Here is a 15,721-nt window from a genome sequence, read left to right as displayed (position 1 = left end):
TGCCCAACCTTACTGAAGCAACCGCCAAATCCTCGACATCGCGGAGGACAGGAAATAACTTTCAAGAAAAGGGGACCCTTTCCGCTTGTTCAAGGGCTCCGTTTATCTACTGACATGTTAGCAAATGTTATGTGTTGACTAGTGTCCGAAAAGTATATGTTAAAGTAAGTCCTAACACCCCCGGTACCCCAGAATGTGGCCTCGTTTGGAAACAGGGCCACAGGAGAGGTAGTCAGTTAAGATGAGGTCACACTAGAGTAGGGTGGGCCCTTCATCCAGCGTGACCGGCGGCCTTACAAGAAGATGGCGACGTGTGAAGACACAGATGCGTGGGGAGGACACAAAGTGACGGCAAAGCCAGAGACCAGCGTCGTGCGGCTGCAAGTCAAGGAACGCCCACAACCGCCAGCAAACCGCCAGGAGGCGAGGAAGGTTCTCCGTCCGGGTTTCAGAGGGAGCGTGGCCCTGCCGACACCCTGATTTCAGACGTCTAGTTTCCAGATAGCAAGACAACAAACGTCTGTTCTTTTAAGCCATCCAGCTCGTGCAAGGGCAACTAACACAGCAAACTAACCGCCTTTTCAAGAGTCCCCCCGCCCCCTGCCCTCCAGTGTTCTCAATAGCTATAAAGCCAGGTGTTGGAGCAGGGCAGAGGGGCTCATACAGTCTCAGTAAACCTGACTTCTGTGGATGGGAATAAAGGCACTATGCGAAGAAAGAATGAGGTCCACAGAGGATCCTGTTCTCCTGGTTGTAAAAGTAACAAGAAATACTTCAAACACTAAGCACCTGTCAGCAACAAAAAAGATGGGCCCACGTCTTTAACTCATGGACCCTGTCTGGAGGAACCACCCCAGGGGGCCTCCTTCCGGGCCCCGCTGCCCACATACCTGGTGCACACAGATGTTGCATTTGTCACAGAACACCATCTCATTGCCGTCCTCACCGTCGGGCGACTGGCAGACGTCACAGACCACGTCTTCGTCATATTCAATCCCCAGGCCTTCTTCAGTCTCTATAGCATGATTCATATTATCGTAGCATCGCTGTTCAAATTCCTCCAGGACCCTTTCCATGGTGTATTCATCTAACTCAGGCATTCCTGGAGGGAAAATGCCACAAAACCATTTTAATAAACCCGTATTAATAAACATAATACTATTCATACTAATAAAAATGCACAATGAATAAATAATATTATAAACAAATCTCTCCTGAGTGCCCCCCAAATATTTTCTATTGGATGTCCCTCAGACCCTTCCAAGGAAGGGTCTTGAAATTCAGAGGCAGAAAGAGACTTCCACCCAACAGTTTACGGTCAGGCACGGTCAGGCACTGAAGATGGAGTGCTTGCTGTAAAAAGATCATTCCCAAAATGGTTCCAGGCTATTAAATGCATATATCATTAGACTGTCGTTTCATTACAGTATTATATATACCAACTAGCGTGTAAGTGACTTCAAAACCATGACCACCTATTATGGTTTGGGCATTTTTTCCAAAAACACATCCCATTCTTGGTACTTAAAATGGTGCCGAGAACAGATTTCACTGTGAACGCTCAAATGTTTTTTACCTGGTTTATCCCCTCCTCACCCTCTGAATTTACTAAGCTGAGATGCATAGTTAGTCAGACACATGAAAGACGGAAACACAAGGGACGTCTCAAGCAAAGGAGACAGACAGCTCCTGGTGAATCAAAGAAAATGCATTCTTATGCAAGAACGGCCAAAAACAAACTTCAGGCGGTTATCATGGTGTGGTTACGGCTAGTGGTGGGGATGAGACTTTTATTTTCTTCCATCTGCGGACGTATCCCAAACTTCCTACAATGAAAATACTCATGCAGGAAAGAAAAAAACAGCTTGTAAAAAATATTCAAACACATGTAACTGGCAAGAAACAACAGAAGTGTCATTAGGGCCAACAACAACTTATATGCATTATCATAGATTTAATTAAGACTTCCAAGTTTTTGAAAACTTGGAGCACACATTAGCGCTGACACTGTGATAAGACCTAAACACACAGTCAAAAAAGCCACCTATCATCTCAAACCTTATTTCATGACGAGGTCGTTTCTGCGCGGCCAGGAGGTTTCATCTCAATTCCTCCTACCAGTTCCGAAAACACCACTGGCTTTGAAAATACAGCCCTATGCCCTATAATTCATTTCTACCATTAAAAAGACCAATAAAAGCTAAGACAAACGCCTTTACGCATGCGTTCAATACATGTTCTACAACTGCATCGCTCATCCTGCCCAAGTATTCAGCTCCGCCTTGCAGTCTGACGAGTAAGCCCAGCACTCACCACCTAGACCACCCACCGAAGCCCCCGGTCCCTGGCCGTCTGTCCCTCTGCCTTAACACAGGACACCCAGTCAGTCCAGTGCGTTACAGCTGTCTTTACAAAGTAGAATTTTATAGTCTATGAAGCTAAAACATAGTACTCAGTTCCAAGAGACCACTGAAAACTTCCGAACAGACCCCCACCTCCTAGCCTGCTAACATCCTGGCCACTAATACCTAAAACCAAGGACCAAAAGGAAGGAGATCTACTTTATCAAAATATCGGAGTAACAGCTTTCCCAGCTCAGTCCACACCATCGTTCCCATTCAAAGGCTGGGGAGCAGCACGCATGGCAGCACCTGTCACACGCCAGGCCCTGTGCTGGGCTCAGGCTTCCACATGAAACAAAGTCTTGGCCCTTCAGGGCTTTGAAATCCACCATGAAACACTCCGTAGATATTCACCATGTGCTAGACTGCACACAGACAGCCTGTGCCACCACTTCCCGACCTTGACCTACATACAGCACATGCTAATGAATCCTCACGTCTCTCACAGGAAGCCCAGACTGGGTCTCCCTGACTTGCCATCACCACACTTCAGGCAACCCTTAGCAACCTGAAGTGGTGTGTGAGCCGAGATCCAAGTGTCCTCCTGGTCGTGACACAAGGAGATGCAAGCAGACGAGGTCCTCTGAGCCGTACATACACGAGAATAGTTGACTTGTAGAAAAGATCGCAATGGGCAGGGCACCCAGCTAAGGTAGGGCTTCACCAAAGGAAAGCCAGGACACATCGACGGGTGAGAGGAGAAAGCACTCAGGTTTGGAAAAGGACCCAAGGGGAATCACTGAGGTGAGAACACGAGGGATGTGTTTGGAAAACGGTGAGCTTGGCTGGAGTGGCGTCTCCTGTGAGAAACTGCAGGCCACGGCTGAAGAAGGCGGCATCCGAAGAGCACCGCCGGAGGGGGAAGAAACAGAACACCGGAGCAGGAAACTGTGGACCAGACCCTCGTGCGATCTCGGGGAAGCGCTGCGTTTCTCTGGGCCTCAGTTCTCTTGAGGTAACCGGCAGGGTTGCGGGGTGCAGGGCAGGAACTGGGAGCCCCCGCTTTCCTGCCCGTGGAAGACACCCCTCCTCGATCCCACCTCTCTGTCCACGAGACGCACACAGACTGAGTCCCTCTCAGCACACCTGCCGCAGCAGGACACGCACATCTCCAACAAAGAGCCCGTGATCCCGAGACCGGGCTGAGGCCGAGACGGAGCTGGCATCGCCAGCGGTGAGGAGCCTCGCCCCTGAACCGCGGGCCTCACGCACTCGCCGCTCATCGTCCGCGGCCAAGCACCAGAGCCCCCGCCTCTCACCCATCTCCTTGAACTCCTCGTTGGTCAGTTCCAGCCACGCAGCGTCCATGTCGTTGAGATCGTAACGACACACGCTGTCGGCCAGCGTCCGGATGTCAACGTAGCCCAGCTCTGGAGGCTCGGAGCCCGACGAGACGATGTATTTCTTGGGCCTGATGAACATGAGGGACTTCTCTTCAGACACGACCCTGGTTAACAAGAAAACAAGGCAGCCAGGTCACCCTTCCTGCCACAAGAAAGGAAGTCTGCCAGGAGGCCCCCAAGCGAGCTTCCACCTCCAATCCCCAAACCTTAGGTCACTGCCGGGTTCAGAGAGTTAAAACCCTAACGCCACCGCTGATAAAGCAAAGCAGGAGTCGTTAAAACCCCTAAAATAGAAAGAGATGCAAGTGAAAACGCTGCAGAAGTCTTCAAAATCAGCCTCTCCCACGTGGCCTCCCAGGACGCTGCCGTGCCCAGCCACCAGCTGTGACAGCAGTGTCAAGGGTTAAAGATTACATCACTTTCCACTAACCAGGCCTGCCCGCCCCTGCTGGAGGCCACCAAGCCCTGGGTTCTCAGGGACACGGAGGCGGCCAGAGCAGCCGCATGGCAGGGCACACACAGCAGAAGGCCGGGAAGCCAAAGGGAGAAACCCGTCACCTCTGGTTCTAGAACTCAGGCCTTGTCCATCGCTAAGCAGTCTGAGAGCCAGAGTCCCAGCCACGGGCGGGATGCTCCCGGCACAGCTGGGGACCCAGGGAGGAGCACAAGTGCCCTCCGCTCCTGCACTTGCACCCTCGCCCCCGCCCCGGGAACGCCTGGAGAACTGCCGGCCCCCGCAAAAGAAAGTGCAGGAAGAGGGCGAACCACTGCCGACGGGCAGTGAGGCGCCTGGGGAGCACCCCACGGCCACCGGCCCTCCACCTGCATGTCGCAGCGTGCCGGCAGCTCGCGTTAACACCCAGCTGTCCAAAGAGGCCGTCGAGGTGTTTCCGTCACCCTGTGATTACCAGGGTGGCTTTACCTACAGGACACGGAGACAGGCACGGTTAAGGGAGCTGTTCGTCCCACTCAGCTAAGGGCAGGGTTTTAGCTGACACTTCCATGAGCCGTGTTAGCGTTTACTCATCTTGTGCTAGGCTCGTAACCCCTGGACTGGGATCGTCAGTGCTGCACAGCTAGTCGGTACTGTGCCCCAGAGGCAACCCTGAGGCAACCAAACCGTGTTTCTCCCACAGAGCCCAGTGAAACCCTCCGTCCACTCCACAGGCTGCAGTCTGACCTGTGGAGGCATCGGAGCGTCGTTTCAGCCTGCATCTTTATGGGGACATTTGTCACAGAGATCCCAGACACAATAACCAGACTCGACCACCGCCAGTGCCTGAGGGACAGGACGTGGGTGAGGGCCAAGGGTTAAGTTCAGTCCACACTTGGCAACGGTGAAAGAGGTCATTTCGCAAAGCAGGCAGGTGACTGACCACGCAGCGGCGGCAAAGCCGGCTGCCAGCTGAGCACAGAGGGCACTCAGCTCCCTCGCCCCGCGAGGAGCCTCAAGGCCAGTGGAGCCGGCCGGAGAGGAAACAAGAAAACCGGCCCAGCTTCACGCTGAAGCCGGTCAGCGAAGAGCCGACCCTCAAGACCCTTAAGGAGAAAAGTGGTTAGAAGTAAATCCAGAGAAAGCCCACCCGAGGAGTACTCCTCAACACACTCCTCCGCTAAGCTCCCCGCCCGCGGGACCCGAACCTGGCAGGACTGCTCACACCCGTCCTCCCCCAGAGGTGGAGGGACCACGCAGGACCCAACCGATGACAGGCACCTCTCTCCAGCACAGCGGCCCTCCAGAGGGAGAGGGGAAGCAGCTGTGCAAACATCCAAATGTCCCTCCCCCGCAGCCAGCCACTTCCCAGGGAGCCTTGGAATTTACCTTCCTAAGAGAGAGGCACCTTCCCAATTGGCTGCAATGTTAAGTTCGGAGGCCCATGGCCCTTAAAAGCACTACCTTCGGACCTGAGGTGTGTTTCTACTGCATTTCTCTTTCCCCAGAAGCCTCACTGCTGACCCAAACACCACTGCTCCTCCTCTCAGGCACCCGGCTATCAGGGCAGAAAGGCAACTGTCAGGGGAGAGGCGGCACCCCTCCCCTGGGGCACATCTACCTGGCCACGGGCTGAGGGATGGTCCCAGGGCTCACCGGCACCTGGACCCCTTTCTCCCACTCCTGTCTCCAGGGATCTGCCAGCACATAGTACTCATCTGGGTTCAGCTGGTAGGAGTCATGCAACTTCATGGCAGTGATCAGGTCTGTCCTAAACACCTGGAAAGGGAAAGAAAGGGTCACTGACATTGGATATTTGCATTCTTACTCAGAGCGCTGGCAGCTGCAGGGTAACCATGGAGCTGCCACGTAACAAGGTCACTGTTTCAACAGAGAACCAGTCTGACCTATTACAGGAAACCCCTCGGCCTGCCACGCCCTGGGCCTCGCTCAGGGTCGGAGGTGGCAGCAGCTCACACTGCCCTCCCTCCCTCGCCAGCTCCGAGAGATGGCGACGTCCGCACCAGCTACTGCAACACAGGAACCTCGCTGCCGTCCCCGGAAAAACTTCTAAGAACTCCCAATTCACCAAGCAGGCTGCTGAAAACACGCGCCTAAAAAATCCCTGGAGGGAGATATTTCACTCAAGGGTGACTTTCTTGTAAATGTTTAAGAAATAAAACTCCACTAACCATGTAACAACTCCAAGCCAAAACCCAGAGCCCCCAGGGACCCCTCTTCTCTACTCAGACTGCCTCTCCCCACCTCCCACCTGCCCAGGCACCTGGGCTTAACAGCAAGGTGTCCGGGGAGGGCGGGTCCTGGTTGGCTAGAGCCGGGCAGAGTACAGGATGGAAACATCTGGGAGAGAAGCAACGACACACCAATGGAGGCAAGGTAGAAAATGGGCTGGTAAAGAATGTGTTTGCACACCTTCACCCAGCATAACTTCTACTAGGAAAGCAGCATTTGTGGGGAAAGGAGAGGAGGGAGGGAGGGGAGGAGACAAGAGAGGAAGAAAGAAGCAAGCAAGCAAGCTACCACCCTGTCTTCACCCTGCCACAAACAGACGCACAAGACTCAAAAGCACCCCTCGGCCCTCATCTGGGGCCAGGAGGGGAGCAGCACAAGGGTGGCCCCCGCGTGCCCGCTCCTCCTGGCGGGGGAGGGGGGGGGAGGCGGCCGGAGCCCAGCCCACTCCTGTCCCAGGGCCGCACGAGGAAGCTCTGACCCTGGCATTAGCGCCGGCCCAAAGCTGTATTTGGCACCAAGTGTGCCTGCATCTGTAAGCTACACTCCCTGTTTACACAAGTCACAATGCTGAACTCTCTCTTCTTGGGACAGGGAGTTCCTTCTTGTGCTGCTAAGCACAGTTCACACTATACGCCTGCTAATAGGTCCGTATTTGTTTTTCCCGGTGGCTTTTCGGGCTGGTGATCACTTAAATGAACGTCACCGTAACGAAGTCTGAGGCAGTGTCTGAGGAAGAGGGCCACGTCTCCAGCCGGCCGTCTGGGGCCCGACTTGCCCCCAGTTTGCCACTCCTCATCTCTAAAGTCCCAGTAACAAGCAAGAACCTGGCTGTGCACCCCCACACACAAAAGCACAAGATCAGGCCCCCCTGCAGCACCGAGCCCTGCGGCAGATGCCCGCCCGCGCCCCGGGGAGCATTAACTGTGTCAGCCGTGCCCTGCAGACCCCCAAAAAGTCCTTTCAAACAAAGTCACAGATCTACACCTTCAGGAAGCACATCAGTTAAAAACACGTTCCAGCTAAGTCTGGTAAGTAACAAGTAAGGGATTTTGCCCAAGGAGGAAAATCAGACTGAAGCAACAAGATGAGAAAAGGCAGCCCAACGTCCCTGCGCTCAGGGACTTGGATGAGGACGGTCAGGGACTGAAACAGATGCCCTCACATGGACGTGAGCTCCTGAGTCCCCAGCAGGGCTCCACTTTAGCACTCCATCCAAAAAAAAAAAAACAACGCTGGAACAAAACACAGGTCAGGGACAAGACTGGCACCATCCACACTTGCCAGTGCCGACTCTGGGAGGGGTTTCTAGCTGCACCCGGGGCACCGGTGCTCTCACACAGGTATCAGCTCCCTGTTGGAGCACCCTGAATTCCTGCCCTGAAATAACAGGAGTGCGGTGTGGACATCAGAAGGGTATTGAGGGGGCTGTGGAGGGAATTAAAGAGAGAAAAAAGAGCAGCAGAGTCACTCCCGATACCAGAGGAAAGGAAGGCAGCGCTGCAGATTCAAAAGGACAAAGGCCTGGAATAAGTCAAGGTGATAAAACGGGCACCTTCTCGTGAGCATCTGATCTAATGTTTAAGTGTCCCCTGGGATGGTTTCGCACAATTCTGAAGTATATTATACGCTACTTCCTCGTGGAGGAAGTTATTCCACAACTAAAGAATCCTACGCTCAACACAGCGCCCCCGGCTTCCCTGCTACCGTCGAAGAAGTTCCTCATGGATGGCGGCCTCTGCTCAGTCGCTACGGGATGAGGCTGTCTTTGAAGTCATCCCACTAAGAGGCAGTGCAAAACCAAGGGGCTGGACCGAAAACTCTCTTCCCCATAACCTGCTCACCTAAACACTGTGACAAACTGAAATGCCTTTTCTTCCATCACTTAGATCCTCAGAGCCCAGTCCAAGGTTTTCAGAGAACACAGATCTCAGGAGTGGGAGGGGCCCCTAACCAACAAAAGCCACAAAGAAACTCACCCAAAAACAATTTTGGATAGATGACAGATAGGTAGATAATAACAAAATGTGAGGGAGCAGGGAAATGTAAGGTGAGAAACAAATTTCAAAAGAAGGGGAGAAAGCCTTAAGCATAATCCCCTAAACAGAATCCCAGAATTACACTGGGTTTTGCCAAACAAACCACAAATTCACGACTAAAACTAACTTGAGGCTGGCAGTGACCAGCAGCAGCTGAACATGCTGATCTCCAGGCCATAGGAAAAGTTGCTGGGAGCCAGCAAAGGTGAAACAGAGAAGGAAAAAAAAAAAAAAAATGAAAAGAATTAATAATAATAATAGCTAACATTTACTGAGCAGGATTTACCCTCTACATATTAACCTCTGGGTGTTAACCCACTTAATTCTCACAAAACTCCTACGAGGTGAACACCTGTATTATCCCCATCTTACAGATTTGGAAACTGAGGCACAGAGAGGTTAAGTAACTTGCCCAAGAATGCACAGACTGACACCACTATCAACCAACCAGGTGTGTGTGTCAACCATATGTACTCACGCACACACGTACGACACGCACAGTCACGCCAGCATTCAAGAAATACCTCTGAAGGCTTTCGATCTTCATGTCTGGAGCATGAACTTCTCCTGTGCTGGGATCTGGAATTCTGTGACCAAGTAGTTGACAGGCCTAAAGAAACAAATATCCGAATAGGAATAAATTACAAGTACACCAATCACTGAGGGTTCACAGGGTTCTTTTTTTTAACCAGACTCAGCGAGGCGCCCCTCAGCACCGCCCCAGGAGCCGGCCCGATGCTCTGCCAGAGCTCTCCTCTCCCCTCCTGGAGCTCCTCCACCCCCACGGCTCATTGAAACGCTCCCTTCCCACAGCAGGCCAACAAGACCACTCCGCACACACTGCGTTCAGGGCTGCGGCGTCACAGGCACAACTCACGGGGGGAGAGGCCTTTCAAGAACACCGTGCGGGCAGAGCCTTCACCCATGAGCCTGCACTTCTGCAGAGGTTCAAAGCCTTGCATTGGTAAATAGAAATTCAGAAGCTTCTCTCTTAATTTCCAGTAACTTTGAAACACTACCATCATTGTGCTAAATCCTAAAGCCGTGCCCCAAAAGGTCTGACTCCACAACAGAACTTAGCAATCCCTAAAAAAGGGAAACTCAGACCCGCCGTAGACTAGGTGCTCCGGCCAAATCACCTTTAAAATTGCCTACTCCCCTTTCCCAGAGAATGCCTGTCAGCTCTCTTCTGAGCTCCGAGGACAAGATGCTCTTATCCTCTGTCGTGGGGCCTTTCCCCCGCCAAGCCACGGAAACTGGAAGCCCTACCAGGCCACCTATGTCTCTTAACTGCCACCGAGTCTGAGCTCCTCTCGCGCCTGAGACCCCTCTGCAGCACTGTCTCCACCCTGCCTGAGACGCTCCCTCAGCCGCAGCGGCAATTCTCCTTCCTGGTGCCCCCACTGTGGGTCCCTGCCCTCCCGCATGAGCTCTCTCACCTTCTTGCTCCAGTGCCCTCCCCGGGGAGCGCCCATCCACGCCCACGGTCTTACCTGGCAGGCCCAGGAGACTGTCAGACCTGCGTTCCCACACTAACCTCCCTCCCCGGCACCAGGTCCATGTTCACCCTTCAGATCAGACATCAGTCAAGCCCACGGCGTTCCTGAGATCAGTCAACCCAGCACAACAGCGACTGGGCTAGACATTATACTCAAACCTGCTCTCCTTATTCCTACTTTGACGCATATCACCACCATCTCTACCTGAAGTCCGAAATCAGAGAGTCATTCTAGACTCTCTTCACTCAGGACACATCCACTCCACGGCCCAACAGCTCAGAGCCCAGCTCCTCTTCTCTGCCTCTGCCACCGCCTCCTGTCCGCGGGTGCCGTACTGACACCAGAGATCTGAAACAGCCCTAACCACCTGTCTACCTTCCCAGTAACGTGCCTCCATGGTGAACAAACTGTACCATCTCCCAGAAATTAACAACTCCCCGCCCCAAATAAAAGCTAAAAACTGAGGGAACTGCCATTCTACCAGTAAAATCACTTGCCACTCAAAACAGGAAACCCTTATCTCTACAGATTCCAGAGACAAGGGACACAGAATCAAAGCATTCTTAAGACTCTGGGGGCATTAGGGAGTAGGTTCTGCCCATAAGCCTATCATCAGATTTGCAATGACAGGGACTGAAGGGGATTGCCAAGCTTCCCTCTGACAGGGAAGGGCACGACCCTTGATGGCCAGTCCTGAGGCTTGTTTACTGGGTCAACTGACTGACGGTCTGCTGCTACGCCAGCAGAATTAGATTTCCTATCGGTGACGCTACCGCACTGTTCAGTAACAGTCTAGAAAATTCTTCTTTAAAAAACAATCCTAAGTGTGTCTCTCTAGACTCCCAGATGAACAAGAATAAAGTTCACACCCACACTGAAAGAAATACTCTGGGCACACTGGGGTGAGCCTGACTTGTAGGAAGCTCTGAATCTGGTCACCACTGGAAAAAGGAAGACAGAAGCCAAATTAGAAACCTGATGAGGAAGGCAGCTAAGCAGCTCATGTCTCCAGACAGGCCTCTCCTCCACCGTCCGGTCCTGCAGGCCATCGTCTGGCCAGCCCACAGGCGGTAAGAAGAGACGGGGGAAAAGCACAAGACAATTGTAGACGGACGGCCCCGGGGCTCAGGGAGGGCGAAGAGGTGCAGGGCAGACAGGGATGCCCCCTTTACTGTGAATCACTAGGTACAGGGTTATAAATGACAAGAAATTTTAAGCCATTCCATTGCTGTACTTCAATAACTAACATGGGGTCCAGGGACACAAGCGCTTACATCGAACACTTTCAGAGTTAAAAGCAGCAGCAACAACAAATTCATGCATTCTTAAGTTTTATGACCCTCTTTTGCCTCCTTCTGGGTCAGGATCCCTCCAGGGTGGTTTCCAAGGTTGCCAGGAAGCTTGCAGCTTTGCTGGCACAGGACACATCCAAGTAATTGCAATCATTTAGTAACTTTTTCCAGGGCTGCTTCTATATTCTTGAAAAATGTTGCCTGCTTTTAAAAACAGATATTCAAAAATGCTACAAATCTGGTATCTGATTGTATTACCCAAGAGAAATGCTGGTCCACCCAGAAAGTCTGTTCCTCTTCCTTTTAATTTGCCTAATGCAAAAAGAGGAAGAGAAAAATTAATCTTACTAAACTCACTTTGCAGAAAGGGAAAGACTGGGGGGAAAGCTAAGTTTAAATTATCACTGACATAAGGAATGTTCTTAGCTTATTTATAGAACCACCCAAGCATCCACTGACAGAGTGAATGAATAAACAAACAGCGGCATATCCATACCATGGAATACTACCCAGCAATAAAAAAGAACGAGCTGTTGATGCACACAACACGGATGAATGCAGGAATAATTATGTGGAGTGAAAAGATAAAAAGAGTATGTATTGTATTATTCCATTTATATAAAACTCTGGAAAATATAGACTAATCTATAGGGACAGAAAGTAGATCAGAGGTTGACTGGGGAAAGTGGGGAGAGAAGGATTATCATGAGTTTTATGATTTCATGGGTGTAAACATGTCAAAATGTATCAAAGTGTACAAATTTAAATGTGTGCAGAGAATAAGTGATGATTTTCTACCATCCATTAACAGTAAAGGAAAAGAAAACGCTCCGTTTTACCCTGCACAGGTGGTTTGTGTAAAACCTAGACTTTGCTGCTGAACAGTGAGAAGCTGGATCCTCCCACGTCCAGCAGCAGACAGTTGCTGACGGTGATTTCCTCCTTCTAATTCACTTTAACACTGTGTCATAACTAGTTACAACACACAGTATACCTAAGTCAGTGCTGTGCACACACCAGAGCCTCAATTTTTTAAAAAAACGTCTTTAAGTGAACAGAACACAGTGCCGTTGTTTGGGACTGTAACTCAAGAGTCGGAGGTGGCTCTGTTTCACCTATGAGAAGTCATGCTTTTGATCTCGAGGAAGATGAGGCCATGGGAAACAAAGCACTAATGCCTTTAAAGACAGCATGGCGGGGGCACTGCTTCCTGACTGGAACACACCTCCATCTACAAAGACATCCACGGCCAGTCCACAGGAGACTCCAAGCCAAGTGCCTTGACGTTCCTACGCCAGTTCTCCTCCCTCACCCATGCTCCCTCTGGATACTTCCCAGAACACGATCCAAGCAAAAATAATTCGCACCCATTTTAATTTTAAAAAGTTATGTCACAGAACATTTTTTTTTGAAAGTATGTTGGAGGAAAAAGAATTTTAAGCCAGAAATTAGAGTATTTCAAACACCAAAAGGACTGGGAGATTCTGATTTACACTATAGTAAAATACTGGCCACTTGTTAGTTCTTAAAAACCACGTGCTAAGATTATGCTGGGTTGGTGCTGCATTTTGTTGTTTTCAGAATGCTAACATTTAATGACAAGCTAAATTAAGAATATGGCAAATAGGGCTTCCCTGGGAGTCCGCCTGCCGATGCGGGGGATACGGGTTTGTGCCCCGGTCCGGGAGGATCCCACATGCCGCGGAGCGGCTGGGCCCGTGAGCCATGGCTGCTGAGCCTGCGCGTCCGGAGCCTGTGCTCCGCAACGGGAGAGGCCACAGCAGTGAGAGGCCCGCGTACCGCAAAAAAAAAAAAAAAAAAGAATATGGCAAGTAAGATTTTGTTTTATTTTCTCGTTGCTTTCAGGAGAAGTTAGTAACTCTAAAAATTTGGCAATAATATCTAAAATTATTTTATTGCCCACACACAAGATATTACTACCTAAAGTTAAGTCCGCTCTAGTGACAAGCGTACGTGACTTTTAAATTCCTGACATATACGCTGTTTGAGTATCAACAATTAATCTCCATGAAACACTGAGAAGAATTAACAGAAAATAAACCCTTGCTTTGTTTTACTATCCCCACCTTCCCTTAAAACAGAAATGTGGGGGGAATAATAAAAGCTATAGCAGGCTCACAGGTCGCGGCATCGAGAGCGTGGCTCCCGTGCGCGCACTGCATTATGAACCCTGCCTTCTGGTGCTATTATGCATTTATCTCGAACACTCTCCTTTGAAATATTAAAAATAGTCATGCTGTCTTGCCCTAGATCTAAAATAAGGAAGAAAACCTCAAGAGCAAATCTAATACATATTGCACACACCTCCGACATTCGGTAGCTCGTGTGTGTTAAGCCTCCCAGGTGGTGCAGCGCATGAAAGGTTCAGAAATGAGAATGAGTGGCAGCCTGGGTGGCTGTTCACATCGCCACAAATGCAAACTACAAAAGAACGTCACCACTGACCACATGGCGAATCTCCTGTGTCTCAGACCCCGCCTCGAGATGCTAAACACTGCTCTGGTGTCTTCAGGAGTGTTAAACCAGCTTAACAAAGGAAGGTGCTCGGGACCCAGCAAGTGTGGAGCCCTGCAGGCCAGCTGGTGTCACCACAGCAGAGCAGACTGGAGGGAGCAAGGCCAGGCCAGCCCTGTGCCAGTAAAGTGGTGCTATGCAAAGTCCTATCCGAAAGAAGAAAACAAATGTAATGTAGTTCTACTTGCTTGAACTGCATGATAGAAGACAAGCCTCTCACACCACTGCTGTTTCTATCAGGGTCTGACCCCACGTCTCCCACAGCCCAGCCCTTCCATCCCAGCATGGCTTAGCTCTAACCGTCCAACTCACTTCCACCTTCCAAAGAAACAAAGCTTAATGGGCACCTTAAGAGAACTGGCCCAAGAATGTTTCAACATACTTGGGCCTTTGACCAACTGACATAATGTTTCATGGTCACCCGGCCCTTCTGTTGAGTCCAAGTCCACAGACCAGATCATGCTGTGCTAGTTACTCCTCAAGCCCAAGATGATGCTCTGCCCATCGATGTCAAGGACAAGCCCCAAGTCGGGTTTGAAAAGGGGTAAAGCCATCTCCATGTGCCTGGAGGAGACACGGGCACAGCCCACGTTCTGTAGTACTTGAGCCCAAAATTCCACATTTCAAGAATTCCTACACAACTCTGCGGTATCACAAGATGCAACTGATGGGGGGAAAGGAGCAAATTAAAGGTACAGTCAAACAGAAAGAGAAGTGGAAGCAGAGTTAACTTTTATGCAAAAGAGAAACCTCCAAGAAGCCTCCAGAGACTTGCCATGAAGGAAACCAAGCACAGCCAGACCAAAAACATGACGGCAAGTTATTAAAAATGTAACATAAAGGGTCCAAAGCAGAAAGTACGTTTCACCCACTAAAAATTCTGGTCTTTCTTCATTTTCTATCTGTAAGCTGGAGAGAGCCCAGAAAAACAGAAGTCCTCACAAAACTTCATGTTTGCCACTCATCGACCTGCATTACTAAGTGCAGAATTAGTAGGTTTGAATTTTACTCAGCTATTCTCTGTGCCTTCGTTATCACCAGTGATGGAGCAGAAGCTGGCTGGATAACTGGAGAAGACAGGAGTGTTTCAGGGTCAGCGCAGGTGTGAAAAACCGGGAGACCAGGCAGGGCCCTCACAAGGTGCCTGGCCCCAGAGCCCTCGCCACACACCAGGCCTTCCCACGGGGTGGTCAACACAGCCCTGAAATTTAGGTCATTAGGCAGGTGAAAATGGTTCCCAGACCCAATTCCAACACGTGCTTGTGGAAGCTTCCCCACACCAACGAGCAACTGTCAGACGCCAGCAGCGTGTCCAGGAATTCAACTCAATTCTGACTTGGAGATAGAAACAGATTCCAGACTCAGTCCCGTGAGACCAAGTTCCACTTCAGATGCCAGTTGCCAAGCCCAGGTTATTACCTGTGCTTCTGACTGGCAGAGGTTCCCATGAGCCCCTCTCCTCGGGTTCAACTACTTTGTTAGAGCGGCTCACAGAACTCAGAGAAACATGTTACTGACTAGATCACCAACTTAACTCTAAGAGGATATTGAAGGATATGAGTCAACAGCCAAACGAAGAGATACGTAGGACAAAGCATGGGGAAAGGGCACAGAGCTTCCACGCCCTCTCGGCGCGCACCGTTCTCTCCCAGTCACCACGCGCTCGCCACCTGGAAGCTCTCTGACCTCTGTCCTTTTGGGTTTTTACAGAGGCTTCATTACCGAGACATGATTGATAAAATTATTGGCCAATGATGACCGATTCAACCTCCAGCTCCTTCCTCCTCCCTGCAGGCTGGATGGAAACACCAAAAATAGCTGGGGGACCCACTGCCACATTTGCCAAAACCCCTAACACAGAGGACCATGGACTTGGAAGCAGGAAATAAAGTGCTTGTTTCCCCGGGCCACACCCTGGCACAATGCAT

The 15,721-nt window shown here is 50.8% G+C and overlaps 1 protein-coding gene across 9 annotated transcripts in view; it reads right to left on the bottom strand.

The window, feature by feature from the left end:
* JADE1 (jade family PHD finger 1) overlaps window positions 1-15,721 on the bottom strand; it is a 58,944-nt gene that overhangs the window by 21,155 nt on the left and 22,068 nt on the right. For all 9 annotated transcript variants that reach the window (XM_027103705.1, XM_027103700.1, XM_027103704.1 and 6 more), the window contains exons 3-6: window positions 8,992-9,077; window positions 5,800-5,957; window positions 3,662-3,849; window positions 891-1,102 (exon numbers count right to left, since the gene is read on the bottom strand). In XM_027103705.1, coding sequence (XP_026959506.1) covers window positions 891-1,102; window positions 3,662-3,849; window positions 5,800-5,957; window positions 8,992-9,077 — 644 coding nt within the window. The remainder of the gene's footprint in view (window positions 1-890; window positions 1,103-3,661; window positions 3,850-5,799; window positions 5,958-8,991; window positions 9,078-15,721) is intronic.

The sequence above is a fragment of the Aethalodelphis obliquidens genome, unplaced genomic scaffold (assembly GCF_003676395.1).
Source record: "Aethalodelphis obliquidens isolate GAN/ISIS:26980383/991018 unplaced genomic scaffold, ASM367639v1 scaffold6, whole genome shotgun sequence".
NCBI lineage: Eukaryota > Metazoa > Chordata > Mammalia > Artiodactyla > Delphinidae > Aethalodelphis > Aethalodelphis obliquidens.
The sequence above is the reverse complement of the archived record's forward strand: the minus strand, read 5'-3'. Positions and strand labels throughout refer to the sequence as shown.